The sequence below is a fragment of the Arachis hypogaea genome, chromosome 13 (assembly GCF_003086295.3).
Source record: "Arachis hypogaea cultivar Tifrunner chromosome 13, arahy.Tifrunner.gnm2.J5K5, whole genome shotgun sequence".
In the NCBI taxonomy this organism is placed as follows: domain Eukaryota; kingdom Viridiplantae; phylum Streptophyta; class Magnoliopsida; order Fabales; family Fabaceae; genus Arachis; species Arachis hypogaea.
The window spans coordinates 114,089,239-114,115,487 of record NC_092048.1 but is presented as its reverse complement, the minus strand read 5'-3'; the positions used below and the strand labels follow the sequence as shown (position 1 = coordinate 114,115,487).

Below are 26,249 nucleotides of genomic sequence, written 5' to 3'. Positions count from 1 at the left end.
AGGTAGTATTATTGTGTACGAAAATATAAATATGGGAATCATCCATTGTTTGTAAATTGTAGGATTGAGCGATAAATAAATTTATGAGAATTTATATTTTGGGTAAATTAATTTTAAAAAAAAATATCAACAAAGTTTGTTAAAATGATAGATGTGAATATATTATTTTTAAATTTATTTTTGTAATTAGAATAAAATGTCTTAATTTAAATTAATTTATTTATGTTTGTTATTTTAAAAAATTTTATTAGTATGTTTTTTTTTAAATTAATCTATCTAAATCTAAATTTTTAGGAATTTATTTGTTATTTTATTTTAAATGGTGATAATTGGAAAATTAAAAAAAAAAGTTAATTTTATAGTATAATTACGATTATTTTATACAACTTGAATACTCACAAACATTTTTTTATTATTCTCTTTTTCCTTGTATCAGAGTTATTATATCATTCTTGAGGAGGATAAGTTAATTTTCTTCGGATGAAATCACCATACTTTTCATACTTTTTTTCAGTGTTTTTTTTTTTCTTATCTTTTGTCAATACTTTGATGCTTTTCTAACCTCACCGATTAGCTCATTCACTACTTACTTATTCTCACGGAGAAACTATATGTTTTTCGTCACCTTCCGATAGTTTGTCATCTCTTCGCATTTTGTCACTTTTCAACAGTTTTCGACAGTTTGCCATCTTTTCAGCAGTTTTTCGGCAGTTGACCACTCTTTCGGCAGTTTCGTCTGTGTTTTCTTCTGACAATTCCGTATGCGTTACCTTTCAACTAGGGGTGTCCGCGGATCGGATTGGATCGGATATGGCCGAAAATTCGATCCGATCCACACAATTTTTATCGGATCGGATCGGATATGATATCCGCACTTTTTAGTGCCGGATCCGATCGGATCGGATATCGGATATCGGATATATCCGCATAATTAAACCTTCTCTTTTTAATCATATTTCTATGTAAAAGAATTCGATAAAAATATTTCTTTCATACTTTTAAACTTATTTATTCCTAAAATATTTTTAATCAAACTCTCTCTAAATAACAAAAATAAAATAATACAATATATGAATAATAATTACTAACTAAAACATACAAACAAGTAAATATAATACCAAACATATATTTATTTATTTATTTATTAATTATTATAGTGCGGATCTGCGGATCCGCGGATGTAGAGCAGATATCTGCGATCCGATCCGCAAAGGGTGCGGATCGGATCGGATCCGATCCGATCAATTTGCGGATCGGGTCGTATCCGCAATTTTCAGATCGGATGCGTATATTTACCGCGGATCTGCGGATACGATCCGATCCATGGACACCCCTACTTTCAACAGTTCCGTCTACACTTTCTTCCAGCAATTCTATCTGCATTTCCTTGTGGCAGTTCCGTCTGCACTTTCTTCAGGCAATTCCATCTACACTCGTTCTATCAGTTTATGCATTTTTTTTTTATTTAGTTGTTTCAAACTCAAGTTGTCACTTGAGTTTGAGGAAGGATGTTAGAGTATAATTAGGATCAATTAGATCAATTAGCATTATTTAACATATCTAAATATTTATTATAGGATATTATATCTTTATTAATTTGATTTTCTTAACACGCGTATAAATACTCTTCTATATTATATCATTAGGCTCACAAATATTTTTCTTATTGCTCTCTCTTTTCTTTCTAACAAGGTGAGTTATATAGTAAAGATGTAAGTTTACAGATTTTTCTTTTAATAGAATGAAAGAGAGATTAATAAAAGTAGGACTCACATTTTAAATAATAATAAAATAATAAAAAATAACTATAAAAGGAATTATATTCTCTCTATACCACTTCAATCTGTACAGTAGAGTGCCCCTTCTAACAATTATCATTTGATGATACAAATGATGTGTTAATAAAAAACTTTTTCTCTTAAATTTTCCTAATCATAGCCAAACGCACTCTTGGAAGAAGAAAATAAATTAAAAAATAATTAATTATAACAGTGAAAGGAGCAAATTGTCTTTAGATTTTATTCAGAATTGTAATACGTATATAATAACCTATTTGTATCGACATTATTAATTCTGATGGAAGTAATGTCATGCATGACAATTGATAAACTTTAACCTATTTGTATCGTCTATCGACATTATTAATTCTGATGGAAGTAATGTCATGCATGACAATTGATAAACTTTCTTCTTGAGCCACCAAGGCACTAAACATCTCAAAAGTGATATATATCATTATTAGCTGCAAGTCGAGAGAGTTTGTTTGGGTGGTTTTCTATGAGAAAAAATTTTTAAATAATTTTTTTAAAATTTTTTTTAAAAAAATAAAAATAATTTTATATTTAATATTTTATGTAAAAATATCTTTTATTTAATAATTATATTTAAGTATAAAATATAAAAATATTTTTATTTATTTATTATGTTAAAAATATTTTTTAAGCATTTTAAATTAAAAAAATTTAAAAAAATATAAATGATAACTTTTAAAAAAAGATATTTTTTATTTTTTTAATATTTTTATTTTTACTATTAAAATTTTGCCACACACTAAAAAAAAATTTATCTTTTTCTATCAACTTAATAACATCTAAACAAATACTTTAGAAACCCCACTTTAATCACGAAACATAATAAATTAAAAATAATGTTAAGTGAATAAATTATTTTATAATTAAGTTCAATTAAATTTTTTTATTCAATAAAATTTTTTTGTTATTAATATTTAAATTATGAACTAATTCAATTAACAAAATAACTTAATCACATAATATTACCAACAACCTCATCCTTGTCATTTTCTTGAGCCAAATTATATAAGCATAATAGTATCAAATTAATAATTTATTAACAGTTCGTATCAAATTAGACAACGTTCTCTTCATAGCAGCCTACTCGTAAAGCAAAAATATTGTCGAAGAGCAGTAGGAACATTTCAACTTAGATTGCAATGCTTTTGGCCGCCGAGTGCTAAGATTAGTAGAATATAGACAGTGCCGGGTTATGAAAAGTTTTTTAGTGCACGTACGTGTCTTCGTGAATAGCCATTCTTTTTTGTTGTTGACAGTGAAGTTAAAGGATAGCGTAGGATTCGCAAATACTTTATTTGGAATTAATTGAAAAAAAAAATTTTTTTTCTTTGGTCGTAAGAATAATAGAATATATTTTATCTGAATTCTGAACACTCTCAACTTGGGCCCTCATGGTCATCAAAATCTCTAACTTTGATTGTATATTAATCAGGTCTGGCTATTCTCTTTGGGTTTCGGCCCTTCTATTGTGGAAAAAAATGGGCTGTGTGTGTCATTACTTTGTGCTTCAGATTCTGTTATGCTAATTCCGCTTCTGCAACAGGAACACTTCTTGATTATCCTCTTCAAACAGCACGAGATATCAGGCATCGGGTCATAAATTGTAGTTTTGTGTTCATCAACAAGTCATTACTAGAGACAAACTTATATTTTACAATACCACTCAAATTGTGTTAAATGCAGCATAGCACCTGTACATGATCCCTGAAAGCCATGCTCCTTCGGAGCATTTTAATAGTATTTGTGTAACCTGAAAACATCTAGGTGAATATGGGAACATCCTAACTAGGTGAAAGTGAAATGATAGAACATCCTAACTAGCGTGCAAAAGAATCTTCCATTGTGAAAGTTTCAACATATGCCATTGTAAGTAGAATTTTGAGTTATGAACATTGTAATCAGCATTAAATTCTGAGTTTTACTAACTTTTAACACGGCAAACAAACATGGCCAGTTAGCTAGGTGATGTACAAGGCGTCGTCTGATACTCGCTGTTAGATATAACATATTACATCTTATTTAACCGTTTCATTGTTCAGCAACAAAATATTAAGAGTGGGGAAATACATCCAAAAAAGAACTTTATATAACAAACGAAGACACAGCAGTATTTTACCCTTTCTAATAATTTGGTCTTTTACCTTATAGAAGAAAGACCACCAAATCAAATTTGAAATTCCATGCATGTATGTAGTAAAGAAAATACAGCAGTAATAACATGATGATGGTTCAATGCATACCACCTATCATTTTTTTTTTTTAGTTTTTCATTTATTCTGTTTTTTCAATATACACAAGTAACTAATCTCTAACTAATATCATCAAGAATAGATGAAGTTCAATCAACTGTACATTTATAGAATTGACCAATTACCAGAAATTTTCATCAACCGATGATATGTCTGAATCTTCTTCCAGCTCCATCTCCATCATAGGTTCGAATTCAGGTGATTCAATGTCAGCAAGATTCTTCAGATCAACAATTGAAAGCTCGTTTAGGCGCTTGACAACCAAGTCTGCAGCCCCCAATTCATAGACAGGATGCTTGCTAGCCACTGCAACACACTTCATCCGAGCATCATGTGCTGCCTCCACTGTTTGATTTGAGTTTCCAAACACAATGCACCTCTCAGGTATGAAATTTAGGAGCTGAGCTGCGTAAACAAACATCTCTGGATCAGGCTTCCCCCTGTGAACATCCTCTGAGGCTACAATCACACTGAAATTGTCTTCAATACCAATTTGCCCCACAGCAGACTCAAGAGTTTTTCTAGGACGCGTTGAAACCAATGCCATTGGTATCTTATGATGCATCAGAACGCTCACAAACTCCTTGGACTCAGGCATTAGACTATATATCCCTCCTTGCAAGGCTTGGTAGATTTCTTCCTTTCTGTTAGCCATTCTTCTCATCTGCGCAGGGTCCCTAGACCAGCAAAGAACCTCGGAAATCGCCTGTTCATTCTTCATGCCTTCAATTCTCTTTAGGATGAATGCAGGAGGCGGGGATTTGCCTTCTTCTTGAGAGAGGACCAGCCAAGCTTGCTTCTCAAGATCAGGGTTGTCTTCAATGAGAACCCCCTCCCACTCAAATATGACACCCAACCAGCCACACCCCATCCTCTCTTGTCGAAGCAACGGATTCCGAAGCGAAGGGTTATCCGCTCTATTTGCAGGAGGCCACAAACCAGGCCTTGGATCAAATCCACTATCAAACTTATAATTATCCTTCTTGGGTAATTTGTCTTCCCTATATGAATATGCTTCTCTTGTGAGCTCCACAGCAAGCGCCCTAATTGATGATGACCAGAATCCATGTCCCTTGGATTTTGGCACAGGCAGAGAAACAGCAATCCTTCCACCAAGAAATTCAGTAGTTGGGAACCTACAAGTACTCAAAGATTTGCGTTTACCAGAAACATCTCTTATCAAATTTCCTCCACAGACAGGAAGGTGGCCAAGGAGTGAAGTGGTAGCAATTGATTCAACCATTTTAGCACTTTCCTCTATTCCCTAACCAATTGGAATTGGGTTCAATGCTGACACAGACCCTCTATGGGTCACAGTGATCTTGCACCAAAAAGGAGCCAACGTGGACCGATTCAACTCCAAAGAAACCTACCAAACCAATTATTCAACGCCGAATTCGACTTCGATTTCCAGAACAAGGAGCAACGAGAAACCCAAACTATAATAACGAAAAATACTCCATCTTGGGAACAAGAAAGTCAAGGAAGAGCAGATTTTCACAGCGAAATCGCAACTTTCTCTTTGTACAAATCCCTTAACAAAAGAAAACCAAGCATATTCATTACTCAAAACACCCAATTAGAAAAGAAAATAACCAAAGGAAAACGGACGTAACAGTAGAAAGTTGAACCAAGAAATAGAACCAAAAAAAAGAACGAAGAAAAAAATGCAAAGAAATGTACAATTATAGATGGAATAGAAGCTTCGGAACCACGAATCAACCAAAGATTGAAAAAGGTGTTGCAAATAGAGAGAAAACTAACCTGAGAACGAAAGGAAGTGGAAAAGGATCAGAAGAAACTTGAGGGCCACGAAGAGATGAATTTTGATATTAATTTGGAGAAGCTTTTTTTCTACGTTTCCTTTTTCTTTATTTTCTCTGGGATTTGTGTTTGTTTATGATTTTTTTTTTTTTTTTTGAGACAAAAGTGTGGCTTGTATATTTTACCGAAAAAAAAAAACAGAAGGGAAGAGAAAATGTATAAGGAAATAGAGAAAGGAGGAGACACGCAAGGTATCAGAAATTGCATACGGAACCGTCCACGATGGCTATATCCAGCGGTCGTTACATACACGTGTCGGTCATACAGTGGGATCATCTTTCCCCATTTTGTGTCACTCCTCCCGGTGCTCTTATCACGGCTTCTTTTTCAGTTATTTTGTTAAGTTAAATAGTTAATAATGGGTTAATGGTTCTAATTATCTTCCAAAAATTAAATAAAATATTTTAAAGAGTTTATTAGAAGGATTTAATTATCGTGTGATTCGTGTCTTTAGAATATATATTTAGATTACTATTAATAAAAATTTTTAAATTGCTTATCTTATACACACTAAATATAGTAAAAACTAAATTTTATACTTTTCCTGAAAATTTTAATTAATAATATTAAAACACATATTAATTAAATCTTTATTAAAAATATTCATGTCACTATATGTATTTTATAATTAAATTTTATATTTTCAGTTATAATTAACTTTTATATAATATAAAATTCACATTAAAATAAAATAATTTTTTGTATTCATTACGTAAATAGTTATCAATTGAATAAATGTAATTAAAAGTGTATTGTGAACATATAAAATCAAAATTTTAATTAGTTTATAAATGAGAAAAGTGATAGATATTATAATTTGGAGTAAGAAAAAAAAATATATATATATACAAGTATTTTTTTGGAATTAGTTTTCTTACCATTTCTGGAAATAGATTATTATTATTATTATTATTATTATTATTATTATTATTATTTCTAAACGACTGATAAAAAATAATCTTTGTCTTAAATGCTACTTTATCATAAATTATTTTGAGAAAACGAGGGAGAAAATCAATTTTTTTTAATTAATCTCTATGTTAAAAAAATACACCCAACCTACTCATAATAATGGATAACACACCGTACTCATTCATTTTTAAAAAAATTACCGAAAATATATATCACTTGTTGACTCTACAGTCTACACTCTACAAATAGATTTATTCAAAGTGGCTAAAAAAACAAATAAATAAAGAGAAAATTTCACTTTTATTTTTGAGAAGTACTAAAATGATTTTTTCTTCTTTATTTATAAAATGTATATTTTTTATAATTTTTTAAAAAATAATTAATTTATTTTAAATTTTTTGTATTAATTAATGTTAACTTTATCTATTTTTTAAAAAAAAAATTATTTTTTACAAAAATATCTTTTAACAAAAATTTATATTTTGTCATTAAATTTTACTTATCAAAATATTCTTTAATAAATTTTTTTATTGATTAAATTATATTTTTTTAAGATACTCTTCAATAATTTTTTAATTATTAAATTGTGATTTTATTAAAATTTTTGTTAACAATTATAGTTATATTTTACTATTAATTTTTTGATATCAATATATATTATTTTAACAATAATAAAAAAAATCTTGGTAAGATTATTTTTCAATACTAATATATATTAATTGTTATACATATTAATAGTGGTGAAAAAATTTTTATTTTAGGAAGTAAAATTTAATGACAAAAAAATAAAATTTTTATTAAAAAATATTTTTATAAAAAATAATTTATTTTTTCTTAAAAAATAGATAAATTTAATATTAGTTAACATAAAAAATTTAAAATAAATTAAAAATAAGATTTTTTTAAAATTATAAAAAATATATATATTTTATAAATAAAAAAAATAAAAATACCATTTTAGAATCTCTTATAAGAGAAAAGTGGAATTTTCTCATAAATAAATAAAGATTATCACATTAGGCACTTGTAATTTAGAATGGCCAAAATGTGCCTTATACAGTTATACCAGAGGTGAGCTGCGATTGTTAGAGCAGTAGAATTTGCAAGTTGCTGTTGGGAATAAGACACCATTCCCCCTTGAGAAAACACCTTTGACAGAGAAATAAAATAGACACAATCACAACACAAGAATTTAACGTGAAAACTCCAATTACCGGAGAAAAACCACGGCCGTTGTCAAATGACAACCAGAGAATATCACTATGTGAAAATTGTTACAACACATAGACTTCTTTCTCTCACCGGCACCCCAGTACACCCACACTCTCTCAAAGCAAATATCTAACTACACCTCACAACACTCTCTAATAAAAGAGTACAGAGGAAAAGAAAAATCAGATACAAGCTTAAAGTGTTTCTGACTGGTGCAAAAACAAATGGAGAACTTAGCCTCATATTTATAGCCTAGGCCACCCACTCCATTTGCTATCTTGAGCAATGTGGGACTAATTCAACCAAATCCTAACAATCTCCACCTTGATTGAAATAGTCACACATCTTCAGCTTCCATTGTCAACACCGACAATTCTTTGCTGCCATTGTCTATACCGACAATCATAGTTCAGAGAACTATCATACTCCACCATGAAAGTATACTCACTTGGAATTAGACCACTCCAAGCATTTCACCTTGGTACAGATCGAAACCTTGCTGAAAATTCATGGTGCAACTTCCAAATTGGCTTTTCCTGGAAGTTCTTCAGCTATCGACCTAACTCCGCCACACACCTTGCATCTCAACGCCAACCAATGCCCGTGTGCAATTGTGGACCCGATTGCCACAACTCATCCTTATCCATGGCAGTGCGGTAATACCATGAGGATACTTCTTGTCTTCTAGAGAACATCATCTTCTCTCATAGAGAGAGCAACCAGAGATCTTCTCCTTCAACGCCTTGTGCAAACCTGATTGTATCAACACATCCTTGACTTGTATTTGCCACAAGCCAAAATTGATTCTTCCATCAAATTTCTCTATTTCAAGCTTCACAGCACTTGAATATCCTAACATTGTTGCAACCGTATACTGGAATAGTATAACTCAACCGTGCACTAGGAAGGGTCCCCAGGAAAGAGAGGTGGGTCACAATGGACACACTTAAATACCAAGTCTTTCCTTAGCCAGAACCTTTCCAAACAGCACTCTCACAGTGTCACACTGCCTTCCAGCAACAACAACAGCAACCAAAGATCAACCTCAAGCCACAGGACAAAATTCTTTTCTAATGTGAAAGGTCAGACTAGGCTGCAACCACAGAGCATACTAAGAATAAATCCCACCAAACCGAAGCTCTTGATACCACTTGTTGGGAATAAGACACCATTCCCCCTTGAGAAAATACCTTTGACAGAGAAATAAAATAGACACAATCACAACACAAGAATTTAACGTGGAAACTCCAATTACCGGAGAAAAAACCACGGCCGTTGTCAAATGACAACCAGAGAATATCACTATGTGAAAATTGTTACAACACATAGACTTCTTTCTCTCACCGGTACTCCAGTACACCCACACTCTCTCAAAGTAAATATCTAACTACACCTCACAACACTCTCTAATCAAAGAGTACAGAGGAAAAGAAAAATCAGATACAAGCTTAAAGTGTTTCTGACTGGTGCAAAAACAAATGGAGAACTTAGCCTCATATTTATAGCCTAGGCCACCCACTCCATTTGCTATCCTGAGCAATGTGGGACTAATTCAACCAAATTCTAACAGTTGCAACTTGGCAACTCATTTCATAATCTTCTCCATTGAAACGTGGAATCAGTGATTAGATGTTAGTTTTGGAAATATCACTGCGTTTGTTTAGTAAATAAGATATAAAATTATATACGGACATTGTATCTAAAAATATTAAATTTGTATATTTTATATTTTTTATTGATAAAATTAATATAAAGACATAAATTTTTTATTATTTTATTAAATTTTTATAATTATATTTTTTATTATTATATATTTTTAAATTTTTTTATATAAAATAAAAAGAAATATTAAATTTTTATAATTTATTTAATTTATTATTAAATAAAATATAATAATATTAATTTTTATATTTTTATTTGTTTTTTTTTTTAATTTTAGTGTCCTATTTTATTCCATTTTTTTTATCAAATGCAGCCTATATGGAAACGATGATTATTGTATTTGTATTTATATTTATATTTTTATTTTAAAACATCAAACTTATTAAGAAGGGACTCGTTTAGATTTTAAGTTTTTAAATTAGGAGTTGCGACTCTCATAGTCTCATTAGATATTTTTTGTTTTTGTATAGATATATCCTTTTATGTATGTGTCTTAAAAAGTGTTTTTTTATGTATGTGTCTTCTAATAGAAATATCTTTTATAGATGTGTCTTTTAAATGGATATGTTTTTTACGAATATATTTTCTACAAGAGGTATTTTTCTATGATTATATCTTGTATAAAAAGTATCTTTTTGTAATTGTATCTTATATAAGAGGTGTCTTTTTATGCATATGTCTTGTACAATAATGACGGCACTCAAATACACTTCCAAGACTAATGGTTGCTCGCCGATGAAAGCGCGAGCGGCGTTGACTACCGTTAACGTGGCGATGAAAACGCATCCAAGGATGGAGGAGAGAGGTCTAGAAGGGGCAGCCGTCGGGATTGGGGATGAGGCTAGACTTGAACGATGAAAGACAAGGTTAATTGTGTTTACCAGTGATAATTGAGGGTGAATTAAGTTTACAATGGGTGATTGGACATGTATTTTTTTATCTGAAATAGACTCTGGAGTCCAACCCAATAAAAGTTGATAGAGGTTGACAAGATCCATCTTGATTATCTAACAGGATTGTTCTTGTATAGGTAGTTAACTTGAAGCATTTAGGTTTTAGACAAAAAATATGTTAATAGTCAAATTAGTCCTTAAAAAATAATATATTCTTTAAATTCATCCTTGAAATTTTTTTTTAATCAAATTGGTCATTCAAAGATTACAAATTAATCATATCTGTCCTTCAGTTACTTCACTTATAATTTTCGTCAACAATTGATGATGTGAAATGTTAACTGATAGCATACATGACACATAACATGTTTAATTAAACGTTGACTAAATATGTTTACGAAAATCTATCAATTTAGTTACCAGGTCATATTAGAAATAGAATTTTTGTAATTGAAAAAATGACTAAATTAATAAATTTTCATAAACATATTTGATCAATATCCAATTAGACATATAAAGTATTATATATGTTATTAATTAACGTTTTACAATATCAATTTTTGAAGAAAATTGTTAATGAAGTAACTGGATGACAAATATGATTAATTTGAAATCTTTGAAGGACCAATTTAATTAAAAAATCTTTCAGAAATAAATTTAAAAAATGTCTTATCTTTCAGGGACTAATTTAACTATTAATTCGACAAAAAATATTATTTAAAAAATATATGTAAAGAAATAATTATAACTTATATTTCTATATAATTATATTATGATATTTTTATTTTTTATTTAGTCATTTGACAATTTAATTATTTCTGAAGTTTTTGATTGACAATAGCAAAAAAATACGAGAACAATTGTAAATATAATTTAAATATGGCAAAAATGGCGTATCAAAATATAACTGTCAGTTGAGATATAAAAGTTTATAAATAGAATCTTAGGTTAGTTCTTTTAAAAAATACTTAAAAATTTAAAATACTCTTAGACCCAATTTGGATAAATAACTTAATTAAACTCATTTTAAAAAAAAAATAATAAATACTTATATTAAAGTAACTTATAAATAAGTTATTTTGTATTTGATTTTTTAGTTTTAAAAGTGTTTATTTTAAAAGAAAAGTAATAAAAAAATTTTTACTAAGAGAAGTCATATTTTTTAACTTCTCCATAAATACTTAAATAACTTTTTAAAAAATTACAATTTAATTTTAAAAATTACACTAAATATTAATGTTATAACTTTTCATAAATTAAAAGTAAAAAAAATTATTTATGGACCTATCCAAACTGATCTTCAGTCCCTTTGATATTATAAAATAAAAATTAAAAATTTTAAGTAATTTTTCTAAACTAAAATACTTGTAATTTATTTTTCTAATTTTTTTAATAAATTTTTTTTATTTTTTATATATTTTTTATTTTATATTTGTCCTTTCTTCTTTATTTTTTATTTTTTTTAATTTCTACAAATTTAGTTTTACCTCTAGTATCTTCTATTTTTTCTTTTATCTTTTAATTTTAACCTTTTAATTTTTGTTGACGCTACAATTAAGACAATAAAAATTTGAGATACCCATATTTTTTGTTAAAATAAAACATAAATTGTCTTCAATTATTTTTATGAATCCTTTTCCATCGTCATAAGAAAAGAATATGATATTATAACAATATCACTACAAAGAAAAATCAAATATTTTTTCTACATTTTCTTTCGGCTTACATCTTTCATTTACATAATTACATCTTGTACTTTTTCTTTCAATTATCATTTATATCTTCTATTTACATTTTGTAACTTTTTTTTCGTTTTTTTTTTAATTCCTTCTTTTACTTTTCTTTTCTCTTATTCATTTTCATTTATACATTTTTTTATTTCTTTTTTTTCCTTTATTTTCATTGTAATCTTTAATTAAAGTTTATTATTTGTTTATATTTCAATTTTTTCTTTTTTTATCGTATAATTTTTTATTAATATTATTTTTGACTTGAAAACCCACAACATTTGATAGTCGATCATTTTTTTTTTATCAAAGATAGGAGACTCGAATCCGCAACCTCTTAATTGAATATGAGGAGACTATGCCATTTGTGCTATTACTAGGGGTGGCAAAACGGGTCAAGCCTGTCGGGCCGATCCGCTAAACCCGTTAAAAAAGGCGGGTCGGGCTAGGATTTGGAGCCCGCCAAATTTTAAAAACCCGCCAAATCCGCACCGCCAAATTGGCGGGTTTTGGCGGGGCGGGACGGGCCGGTCCGCCGGGCCAAAGATTTTTATTTTTCTTTTTTTTGATTAAATAAAAGAGTGATTACTATTATAAAATTAATAATTATAGAATTTTTAAACACTTTTTTTTCATTTTTTGTTTTTATTCTTCTTTTAGTTATTTACTTTATTTATTTTATTTTACAATTTCGTATATATGCTCAAATTATGTGACTTATTTTTTAAAATAAAAATTATTCTATTGACAAATATTATTTTGAACAATTTTATTGAAGTTAAAAATTAAAAAAAATAATAAAAAATTATATTATAATTTGACTATAATTATTATTTTTTTATTATTATTTTTGGTTAATTTTAATGAATTTTATTTTTCAAAAAATAAAAGAAGCGGGCTAGCCCGCCAACCCGCCAATCCGTCATAAAGCGAGGCGGGCTAGCATTTTGAACCCATTTTAGTTGGCGGGACGGACCGGTCCGCCCCGTTTATGGGGCGGGTTGGGGCGGGCCGGCCCGCTTTACCACCCCTAGCTATTACTCATTGACTTGATAGTCGATCATTTACGTCAACAACTTGCAAAAAATCTATTAAAATCATTTTAATAAAATGGATACAATTGTGTACATGATATATATCAACCCTGAGAAGGAAAGGGAAAGAGAGAAAGATCACGAAAAAGGGAAAAAGAAAAGAAAATAAAGAGGGCAATATGTAAAATGGAAAGTGGCTAGCGACTAGCGGGAGCATCGGGGGAAATGGAGATTCTTCGGTTTGTGAAGTTTTAGTTTTTTTAGACGAATAGCGCAGATTCATCCTACAATTCTCTTCCAATCCAATGGTGAAACTACCCGCCAGGTCGGCATTTATTCACATGTTCATTTGGTTTGCCACGTTCACCCCATGTATCCCAATTGTATTTCTGTGTGTATTTTTTAAGAAAATACTCAATTTCATCTCTAAAGTTACATTTGAATTTTAATGTAATTTTTGAAATTTTAATTGCTTTAATTTAATTTTTAAATTTTTTAAATTTTATTTACGTTAATTTCTGTAATAACTTTTTTTACAAAATCAATTAAAAAATTTAAAAATTAAATTGAGACAATTAAAATTTAAAAATTAAATTAAAATTTGAGTATAACTTTAAGAATCAAACTAAATATTTTTTGTATTTTTTTGGATTAATTTTTTTAAATATTTTTAATATTAGTAAAAAATATCTGACACTGTATTATTTGATTTCACACGAGTTTTATTTGCTACGAAAAAAAACTTTTTACTTTTTAAAAACACAAAGCAACAGTAATGTTTTGTCTAAAGAAATTTTTTTAATTAATTTAAATAAAAATATCATTAAAAATATTTTTTTAATTTAACAATACTAAACGATATTGCTGTTTTGTTTTTTATTTTCTTAAATTATAAAAATAGAAAATGACATCACTGTTTTATTGTTTTAACGAATTTAAAAAAAATTAAAATTACAATCCTTTCATAGTTTAATATAACACATAATGGATCATTTTAAAATAATATTCTTTTGAGTTCAAATATTTTTAAAAAAATGTTTTTTTTAATGCATGTATGTGTTCTTTTACACGTAATATACAGAACATTGATTATCAATTCTAGATTTGACATTATTTAATATACTTTTTCCTCATAAAAATTTGTAACACCTACCATTGACTACGAGGCTTCACTTTAGCTTCTGCAAGACAACAATTATTTGATCTTATGATGATGTGATTATCTCCACAACAATTTATCTAATATCGCAATTTAAAAACTTATTAAAATTAAAACCTCTATTTTGAACATCTTGATCAATATCCTTCTTAAATCCAATAGTATCAGTTAATTATAGTTATGTTGATGCTAGAGACATATAAGCTCCTCCTCCATGGAAAGTTAGGAACCAGCAGCTCCATGTTCCATTAACGGTAGGTAGGCACGTTTATGTCATTGCAAAATACTTACGTGGTGTGAAAGCAAACCTAACGAGTTTCTGTCAAGTTACAATAATGCTCACATGCTACATAGAATGATGCATGTTAATTGTTATTAGCCCTTTATGTATTTATTTAATTATGAGTAAATTAAATAGTCATTTTTATTATAAAAGATTCAAGTTCTAACAAATTAAAATTGATTACGATAAGAATTAAATGAACTTTATACTTATAAAAGATTAATTATGTTTGATAAAAATATCCAATCGTTCAATTTTTATTGACTCTATTTAAAAAATATGTTAAATTCTAAAATTAATTCTACTACTAATTATCTTTAACTTTTAACCTCCAGTTATGTTTTTTTTTTTTTAAATTTCTTCTTCTTCTTTTTTCATTACAAAAAAAATAGAAAATAAAAGAAACCTAAACCTAATTAAAACAAGTAGTCACAACAGCAAAAAAAAAAAAAAAAAATAGAGGTAATTTAATTTCTGCATTCTTCCTTCAATTTTTAGGATTTATTTCTTTTTTTTCTTTGAAATTGTTTAAAAAAAATCACGCATTCTAATTCGTTTATTTCTTATTCATATTCTATTTTCTTCTCAGCTTTGTAAATATAAAAAATGAGAAAAATAAAATCTAAAACAAGAAAAAAGATGGACATGATATTGAAATTCATATATTTTTCATGCATTCATCTAATTTCTTAAAAAAAGAAAATAAAAAAAAATAAATTCTAAAATTGAAGAAAGAATGCAAAAATTGAACCACATCTTTTTCTTTCTCTTTGTTATTGTGATTACTTGTGCTCTTCTTCAATCTATTAAGGCAAGCGAAAATATTCGTGCTATCTAGAGAGAAGCAAGCACAAAAAAAAAAGTTTTTGGGCTTTCTAATGATGGCAGAAGTTGTAGTAACGAGAAAAGAAATGGCAAAAGGAGGTTACAATGATAACATCAATGTCAGACTTAAATAAAAGAAAAAGTATAAGGAGCTAATAGAATATTTGTACAATGTGTATAATGGAGGTTTAGGGATGTTCAATTCAGTATTAGAGATATAACCATTAGTGTTATCTTTTCCCATCAGCTGAAGCTTTTGGAATGAGTGGTATCATGACATGGTATCAGAGCTCTAGATTTAAAAGGTCAAGACTTCGATTCTTGATGAACCCCAAAATTAACTTAAACTTTTGGGATGAGATGTTTATTATCCCTAGTACCCGGATGGTTATTCTGGATAGTATGAGTGATGTTCATTTTTTAACTCATAGCCCATTGTACACATTGTATAAATATTCCATTGGCTCCCTAGCAGGACTCTAAATAAAAAAAAAGGTTAGATTTAGAAAGAGGAAGGGAGGAAGGTAGACAAATTTGGAAAGAAAGCAAATTTGGACTTTGAATTTTTTTATTTTCCATTTTGTTTCTGTACTGGAAGAAGAAGAAATGAAGAAAAAGCCAAGAAGGCAAAGTAGAAGGTTGAAGATGATTGTTGATAGGGTTTATTTTAAAATTTAACGTATTTTTTAAACAGAGTCAACAAAAATTTAATGATTTAATATTTTTGTTGAACAAAATTCATCTTTCATGAGTATAAAGTTCATTTAGTTCTTCCGTAGTCAATTTTGTTCGCGTCTGAATCTTTCATGGCTAAAAATGGTTATTTACTCTTTAATTATTATATTAGTATCGATGAGCAGACATAAAGATTATTGAGGATTTTTTTTAAATATGCCAATACAATCTAAATCGTATCAAAATGTAAGCAAGTTCGTCAAATGCAATAATTTTTAACTATCAACTTTATATAAAAACAACTGTATATAAGTTTTTACCTTATTTTAACATGTACTAGTGTTATACATGGGATGGTATGTAACACCCTAATTACTCTAAGCCTTACCTCATGCCGTAAAGCAAAGGTTAATCAAAGGTTACGACAATCCTAAAGCTCATACATAAATATACATAGAAAGAAGTAATTATTCTAGAAGCCCGATGAAGAAATAAGCTCAAAAAACAGAGTTTCAAAAGCCCGAAACGTTCACATAAAAGTACACTAATCGAGGCAAAAGATATAGATACAAGATAACAACATATAAGTATATAAGAGGATATAATAGTCATAAGGTACTAGTCTCAGCCTGTGGAATTTAGGCCGACTACTATTATACAGACATACAGAGTTTTGAGAGTTAAAATAGCATATACAGAATATCTCTCTCAAAGTAAGCCTCTAAGGCAAATATAAATACAAAAGTGAGAGAACTAATCAAAATAACCAAAAGACTCCAAAAATTGTGAAAAAGGTCCTCCACTCTGTCACCATCAAGCAACTCACTGAGGTGGGTTGCGACCTGCATCTGAAAAATAACAACAAAATATGGAATGAGAACCGGAGGTTCTCAGTATGGTAACAATGCCCAGTAATGTAAGATATAAGACCCTGGGATGCCAGACGCAATCCTAGAGCTTCATATCAATCATAAGATTCAACTTAAAGCATAACTAAAATTAAAACCATAACTTTAAATCTTTTATGAAACGGGATAACTATCCTAAGAGATTTCTAACTATCAATTCACCGCTGTCCCATAGCCTTCACCAGCCTAACCGCCATGCGATCCCATCGCCACCGCCTTCCGAACCTCATCAATCCCAGTAGAAAACACAAGTAATAACAATGCAAGTAAAGCACAAGTATAGCATGTATATCAAGCAATTCAAGAAGCAATTAATCATGTTATACAATTAGGCAAGCAATTCAAGTCGGCAAAGCAAACAAACAGATAGAAGATGCACATGATGAATGTCTGTCCTATTTGGCTGTGATATCACATTGTCGGTTCAACTGCCAACCCGACACATCTCTATTGAGATGTCGCCTTTCAGTCTCAGAATGGAAACTCCCGAGATATCGTACCCAGAACACGGTCTAGGATATAGTGCTTGCACACTCTAGTGATTCCGAAAAGATGCGAGCGGGATACTCTTGCCACGGACCTCACATCTCAACGTACGCAGGATAAACTAACCGTCCTTATGCCGCTGCCGCGACCTCGACAAGCGGGATTAACCAACCATCCTTGCCAGGTGCATAACGTCTCAACAATCTCAATATAAAACAGTATTATCGTGATTTTCAGAAACCATGTTTAGTACTCAGTCCACTCCGAGTCCTAGACTCATCTCAAAACATTATCAAATCCAGTAATCCACAATTTCATCATGCCAGTCGTCTTTACAATACTCTATACTTCACTCAACTAATCCACCCTCAGTACTCCAGAATTCTAAGTCTCCATTTTTTAAATTCATACAAAAATTTACGAAATCAAATTACTATCCCAAAATCAAATTACTAACTCATCTCTAGAAATATTAGGACCTAAGTAGTATGTAGTATTCCTAAACGGTATTTAAAGAATGTTTGGAAAGTATGATAACCTTTAAAAATGAATAAAAATAATTTTTTAGCAAAACAGGGGTCTCGTGTACGCAAGCCCCTGCCTCACGTACGCATGCTGTTGAAAACAGGGTGGTCGCGTACGCAACCCCTGCTTGCGTACGCAAGGGTTCATTTTTGAATAGCTCACATACACATGCAGTGCCTCACGTACGCGAGATGTCCAACCCGAATGGATTGGTCGCGTCACGTGCGCCATGTCGCGTACGCAACCCTCACCAGACTTAGAAAATTTTCAAATCTGCAGAATTCAGTTTTAAGCACCGAACTTTAAATGTTCATAACTTTCTCTACAAAAATTTATTTTCATCAAACTTTATATTAATTTAAATCCCTTAAAACAAACTTTAATTTAAAATAAATTTCAACCAATTTCGAAAACTGAGGCTCAAGTTATGATCCATCAAAGTTCGGTAAAACAGGATTTTCACAAAATTAGCAAGGTTCTCAATTTTCCAAAATTCATAATCAATACCAAATATCCTACAACCATAACAGTTTCAATGGACATAAATGATGTCTATATACCTTTTAATTTATTCCACAACCTGTTGACATGCAATTTCACCAATCTCATCCAAATATTCTCACTTACCTTCCTCAAATTCTCAATGATTACACTTAAAACACCATTCCTCCATTTCCAACATTTATCAATATCATTAAGCTCATAATTCACTGTCAACACTCCAATCATCATTTTCAAAACTCATTTCAATAATGAATAACAACATCGAAGTACAACATCACAAGTCATCAAATCAACAACACCATCATACATAATCAAATTCAACAATTTCCAACAATCAATTCAATCCTATCCTAAGGTCCACTAGCCTAAGTGTCCAGAAATATTATATATTATATAGAGAAAACCGAAACTATACTTTGACCGATTCCCAATATGTGCAAAACACCAAATTCGAGTCCAACCAAGCTTTCAACCACCAACAAATCACCAATTCAAGAACCAATGCTCCAATAATCACAATTTCAAGCTAGACATACATAATTTATCACAAATCAATACCTAGGGTTCATCAAATTCACAAATTTACAAGGTTAAGAGTTTTCTTACCTTCTACAATGGTGTTTGGGACACAAACCACCAATAGCCCAACCTTAGATACCACCTAATCAATCAAAACACAAAAATTCACTCAAAGCCAAAACCTAAATTTTCAAATTTTTTAGGGCAGAAAATTGGGCAAGAAATTTTAAGAAACTTACCACAATACTTAGCTAGAAGTGATGGACTCATCAAGAGCTTCATATAGCCGCTGACGGCACGTGAATCGGAGTACCGTAGCTCGAGTTATGGTCACTGGAAGAGAGGAGTGAATAGTGACAATGGTGAAAAGCTCTCACCTCTCTCCTCACTTGTGCAGCTGTGTTGTTTGTGTTTATGAGGGTTATGAGGCTGAATTGGCCTCACTTAAGGGTATATATGTGTTGGGCTTAGACCCAACTTGGGCCCAGTCCAACTCGTTAGTGTTTTTGGTCTGTTTGGCCCAATTTTGGGTCAAACCTTTAAAATTAGTGCTCGGTTTTTAACTTTAATTTATTTTCTAATTTTTTCCACTGTTTTTATTATTCTTGCATAGTATCGGACAGACTTAAGCCGGTACTGCCGGTTAATTTACCGGTTCACATTTTTATGCGATTTTTCACGAAAAATTACATTTTCCAACTCAGAAAAATCTACTGAGTCCAAAAATCATATTTATATTTTCTAATTAAAATTCTAAATATTTGGAACCTATTTTGGATAATTTAATTATTTAATTAAATGGTTAATTAATTGCGGTCCTTACATTCTCCCTACCAAATAAGAAATTTTGTCCCTAAAATTTAGTAATTACTTGAGAATAGCTCGGGATAATCCTTCTGCATCTCGGACTCCAATTCCCAAGTATGCTCTTCCACTCCTGTTCTCTTCCAAGAAACTTTAACCAATTGAACTTCCTTTCCTCGCAGTTTCTTCACACTAGTGTCGTCAATCTGCACCGGTGTTACTTGAAAAGTTAAGTTCTCCTTCAGCTCAACCGACTCGGGCTCTAACACATGAGCCGCATGCAACGTGTACTTACAGAGTTGTGACACGTGGAATACGTCATGTAAGTTAGACAAATGCGGTGGCAAAGCTACTTGATATGCCACCGGCACAAATCGTCTCAAAATCTCAAACGACCCTATATGCCTCGGATTCAGCTTCTTAGTTTTAATCGCTCTTCCAATCCTAGTTGTCAGAGTAACCCTCAGAAATACGTGCTCACCCACTTCAAATTCCAATGGTTTTCTCCTATGATCCGCATAACTCTTCTGTTGGCTCTGTGCAGTCAAAATCCTAGCTCGAAACTTTCTAATCTTCTCAATAGTCTTTCCGACCAAATCAGGACCCAACACACTTGCTTCATCGGTTTCATACCAACATAGTAGAGATTGGCACTTCCGTCCATACAAGGCCTCATACGGAGCCATACCAATGCTCGCATGAAAGCTGTTGTTGTACGCAAATTCCACCAATGTCATGTAACGGTCCCAACTTCCTGGTTGATCCAAACACACGCCCTTAGCATATCTTCTAACATCTGAATAGTCCTTTTCGACTGTCCATTCATTTGTGGATTATATACCGTGCTGAGACACAGTCTCGTACCGAAAGCTCTTTGAAAATATCCCCAAAACCTTGATGTGAATTGAGGATCACGGTCCGACACTATGCTCGATGGCACTCCATGCAACCTTATAATCTCCTTGATGTACAACCTCGCCAACTCCTCTATCGAATAGTTCACTCGGATAGGCAGAAAGTGAACAGACTTAGTTAAGCGATCCACGATTACCCAAACCTCATCAAATCCCGACCTAGTCCTCGGTAAATCGGTCACAAAATCTGTTGCAATTCATTCCCACTTCCACTGAAGAATCTCAAGTGGCTATAACATTCCCGACGGTCTTTGGTGTTCTATCTTCACCTTCTGACACGTCAGACACTTAGACACAACTGTAGCTACATTACCTTTCATCCCAGGCCACCAGAACATCTTCTTTAGATCATAGTACATCTTCGTACTTCTTGGATGAATAGAAAACCCGCTGTTATGAGCTTCCGACAATAACTTTTGTCTCAAACTTCAGACATCCGGCACACAAATTCTCCCCTTATACCTCCACAACCCTTCATCATCCTTAGTAAACTCTCGATGCCTCTTCTTGGCAATCGGTTGAAACATCTTCTGAAGTTCTTGTCCGTCTTGCTGAGCCTTCTGAATTTCTGACTGAAACGTATTTGAAATGCACAACTGGTTCAAACAGGCTTGTCCGTCAGCTTCACCGATATCCAGCTTAAGTTCTACAAACTTATCTACTAATTCATTTTCTTTGATCCTCATCCAAGCAACAGTCAAAGACTTTCGACTCAATGCGTCAGCCACAACATTCACCTTTCCAGGGTGATAACTCAATTCAAAGTCATAATCTTTCAGCAGCTCCATCTACCTCCTCTGACGCATATTGAGATCTTTCTGATCAAAGATGTACTTGAGACTCTTGTGATCAGAGAAGACTCTAAACCTCACCCCGTACAAGTGGTGCCTCCAAATCTTCAATGCAAACACAATCACCACCAATTCCAAGTCATGAGTTGTGTAATTTACCTCATGTGGTCTCAGCTGACGCGATGCGTAAGCCACTACGTTCTGGTGTTGCATCAACATGCAACCCAAACCCTTCAAAGAAGCATCACAGTATACTTCAAACGGTTCATGTGGTTCAGGTAGAATTAAAACTGGCACTGAAGTCAACTTTTGTTTCAAAGCCTGAAAACTCTCCTCACACTCCGATGTCCACACAAACGGTACCTCCTTTCGGGTTAACTTAGTCATCGGTAATGCAATTCGAGAAAATCCCTCGATGAATCTTCGGTAATATCCGGCCAAACGCAAGAAACTCCTAACCTCAGTCACCGTAGTCGATCTCTCCTATTTCATCACTGCCTCCACTTCGAAGGATTGATAAACCACTATTTTATGGTATATTTTGGATTGAATTGAGTGGATTTTGTCAACTATTCTCACACTTATCCATGTAAGTTGCATGTTTTTAAGTTTCTTTCCTAATTTTGTGCTATGATTGAAAATATGCTTTCTAGGCCTTAAAATTGCTAATTTTTAATCCTCTTTTATTACCATTCGATGATGTGATATGTGTGTTAAGTAATTTCAGGTTTTATAGGACAAGAATAGCTTAGAGGATGGAAAGGGAGCATGTACAAGTGAAAGAAACACAAAGAATTAAAGATTTGAGGAGCTGGTATCGACGCGTACGCATGGCCAGTGCAGAATTCAAATGACGCGTACGCGTGGTTGACGTGTACGCGTGACAACCGTCACGTGCTGCACTAAAGTGAATACGCTGGAGGCGATTTCTGGGCTGATTTTGGCCCAGTTTCAAGCCTGAAAATGAAGATAAAAGGTTGGGGGATGAAGCAGTGAAGACAACAAGGAGTCATAGTTTAGTTTTACCATGCTTTACGTTAGGTTTTCTAGAGAGAGAAGCTCTATCTTCTCTCTAGAAATTAGGGTAGATTAGTCTTATTTCTCTTTAATTTCTCTCTTTCATTCTTGTTTTAGTGTAGTTTTATTTATGTTTCCATGCTTAATTGTCTTGGGTCTCTTTGTTTACTTGTTAATTTCCCTTTTATGTCATTTTTATGTTTATGAACTCTTGTTACGTTTGATTTCTATTAATGCAATTTATGTTTTCTATATTTATTGTTGTTTTCTTTAATTGTTAGTTATTCATTCTTGCATTTGGTAGTTTAGATTTAATATTTCTTGTTAATTTTCTATGCTTTTATTTTGTGCCTTCCAAGTGTTTGATGAAATACTTGGTTGGGTTTTAAAATAGATTTTTGTATTCTTAGCTTGGATTGAGTAATTTGGAAACTCTTGAATTGTCAAAGTCTCTTGTTGATTGGTGATTGAAAGTTGCTAGTTGGCTTAAGCTTCACTAAATCTAGTGTTTGATTAGGACTTGTGAACTTAAGTTGATTTTGCTCACTTGACTTTCTTTTAATTGTTAGAGGTTAACTAAGTGAGAGCAAAAGGCAATTACCATCACAATTGATGATGATAATGAGGATAGAAATTCCAAATCTCAACCCTTGCTAGGACTTTTCTTAGTTGTTAATTTATTTTCTTGTTATTTACATTTCCTGTTCATCATTCAAAAATCCCAAAAATACTTTTCCTATAACCAATAATAAGTACACTTCCATGCAATTCCTTTGAGAGACGACCCGAGGTTTAAATACTTTGGTTATTTTTATTGGTTTGCATTGTAACAAACAAATTAAACGTTGACTGAGGATTAATTGTCAGTTTATAACTATACTTGCAACACAATTTTATTGAGAAATTCTTGACCGACATTAGTCCTCCGTCAAGGATCCACCGCTATTCCGTCCTTGGTCACCACGTGACTTATGAACTTCACTTCTCCTTTCCAAAACTCACACTTCGACAATTTGGCATACAATTTCCGCTCCATCAGGATTTGCAACACAATCCTCAGGTGCTCTTCATGTTCTTCTGCTATCTTTGAGTAAACTAACATGTCGTCTATGAATACCACCATGAATTTGTCCAAAAAGGGGCGAAACACTCTATTCATGTAATCCATGAATACAGCAGGTGCATTCATCTACCCAAAGGACATCACCACAAACTTGTAGTGTCCATAGCGCGTCCTAAACGTAGTTTTCAAAATGTCATCCTCCTTTACTCTAATCTGATGGTAACCCAATCTCAAATCAATATTGGAAAACACCCCAGCTCCTTGCAACTGATCCATTAAGTCATCCTCCGCAACAGATACTTGTTCTTCACAATCACTTTGTTTAATTGCCGGTAATCCACACAAAGTCACATTCCTCCATCTTTCTTCTTCTCCCTACGGAGATACACTCGGTCGAATGAACCTCTTGTTCAGAAGTTCTTCCCACTGTGTCTTTAGTTCAGCCAGCTCTATCGGAGCCATTCGATACGGTGCAATCGACACTAGTCTGGCTCCCGGCACCAAGTTAATGGCGAATTCAATTTTCCATTGAGGCAGAAATTCAGGAATATCTTCAGGAAACACTTTTGGAAAGTCTCTAACTACTAGAATTTGATCTAGCCTCTGATCATCACCTAACACATTCGCATCCAGCAATATATAACCCTGCACTCGAAATAGATTTTCTGACCTCCCTGCACTCGAAATAGATTTTCTGGGGGATGTGATATGTGAACCCAGGATAGTAGGCAGTGTCGTTGTTCACTTGCTCTGGGTATGAGATGAGAAAGGAGAATTATGAAAACTGAGTTTAATTATGGAATTTTGAATGATTGTGAAAGAATTGATATGATAATGAATTTTTGAATGAGAGACCTGGGCAGTAGCAAGGATTGTGGTTCATCCCGCTTGCTTTAGGTCAGTGATTGTGACGCCTGGATAGCAGCAGCAATAGTGGATTATTCCACTTGATCCAAGCTGAGCTTTTAAACACCCGCATAGGTAGTAGCCACAGTAGTGGTTATTCCACTTGCTCTAGGTTAAGCGAGTAGTAGTAAGGGGATTGGAGCTCAAACCCACTTGCTCCACAATGGGTGTTTCTGTCCATGGTTAGCTATAAGGACGTGTTGAGTTGGCTATATAATCGACATATGATATCATCAGCCATAGGACAGGCATACATCATGTGCATATGTGTGTTTTATTTGATTGTGTATTTAATTGGGCTTGTCTATGTGATTACTATGCTTACCTGTTATATTTACTACCTGCTGTAACTGTATCCTATTTGTGTTTGTCCTTATTTGCTTGTTTGTCTGTGTGATTCCATTGGAGTTTGGAGGATTGGAGGAAGGTGGGGGATTGAGGGTTTTAGTTAGAGACTGGCTAAGTCTTAGAACCTTAGAGAACTAACCTACTTATGGTTTACACACTATAATCTTAAAGATTTTAAATATGAGTGTCGGAGTTCTAAGATTGTCTCTGACTTTTCTGGGACATTATATGTTAGTTATGTGGGTACCGTTACATTGCTGAGAACCTCTGGTTCTCACCCTATACAATTTTTGTAGTTTTCAGATGCAGGATGTGAGGCATCTAGAAGTTTTTGAAGCGAAGAACTCTTGCCTTATGGGTTTCTATTTTGTTTTTGATATATATAAGTAAATACATTATATCTCCATTGTATATATTATGTTATGTCCCTTTTAGAGGTTGATTTGGTGAAACAGGTTCTGTAAGCTGTCTTTCGAGCCTTTGGATTTATCTTGCATATACTTATGTAAACATTCTCTGACCAACCTTGGCTTTTCAGGTTGAGTCTGGAGCTTGAATATTTTGTATCTTTTCGCACTCCTTTTTGTTATTATTCACACATATATCTTACGTTTCTTCGTACACAAGTTTTCTATTTTACGTGAGCGTTATGACTTTTGTTTAAAACTTTCCTTTAAAGGCTCCTCGTATAGAATTCCTTTCAATTATTATTATGTATATATTTTACTTTTAGAGGTCGTAATACCTTACTACCTCAACTTTACGACTTAAGCGTAAAGTTTTGTGTGGTAGGGTGTTACAATATACAGGCACAAGTCACCACTATAAACAAAAGATTACAAGCTACAAAATCATACAGGAAAAATTACAAAGTGAAAAGTAATGCAACAAAAGATAACATGATCAAAATAATTAAGCTTGAGTCTTGCACACCTTAAACAACAGCATATTATACCTTCACACTTTATTGTACTCTATTTTTCGTTTACAATTGTACGCGATACATAGTATCATTTTTTACTCCTTTTACATTCAACTCCTTAGCATTGAAAATCTTTATATTTCTTGCAGGCCACAAGCACCAAATTATAGCATAAAAGAGCGATCTTTATATTTCATTAAATTGTCGTGGCACTTTATGATCCATCTAAGATTCAAAGCACTCATTTATATGTCAAGACCACACCCACATCAAATT

At 32.0% G+C, this 26,249-nt stretch overlaps 1 protein-coding gene across 1 annotated transcript; it reads right to left on the bottom strand.

The window, feature by feature from the left end:
• Positions 1-4,014: 4,014 nt before the first annotated feature.
• LOC112732763 (5-amino-6-(5-phospho-D-ribitylamino)uracil phosphatase, chloroplastic) lies at positions 4,015-6,167 on the bottom strand. Its single transcript, XM_025781543.3, has 2 exons — positions 5,825-6,167; positions 4,015-5,594 (listed from the first exon to the last, which is right to left on the bottom strand). The coding sequence occupies exon 2, from the start codon at positions 5,301-5,303 to the stop codon at positions 4,182-4,184; it is 1,122 nt and encodes a 373-aa protein (XP_025637328.1). The 5' UTR covers positions 5,304-5,594; positions 5,825-6,167; the 3' UTR covers positions 4,015-4,181.
• Between the last annotated feature and the right edge of the window lie 20,082 nt (positions 6,168-26,249).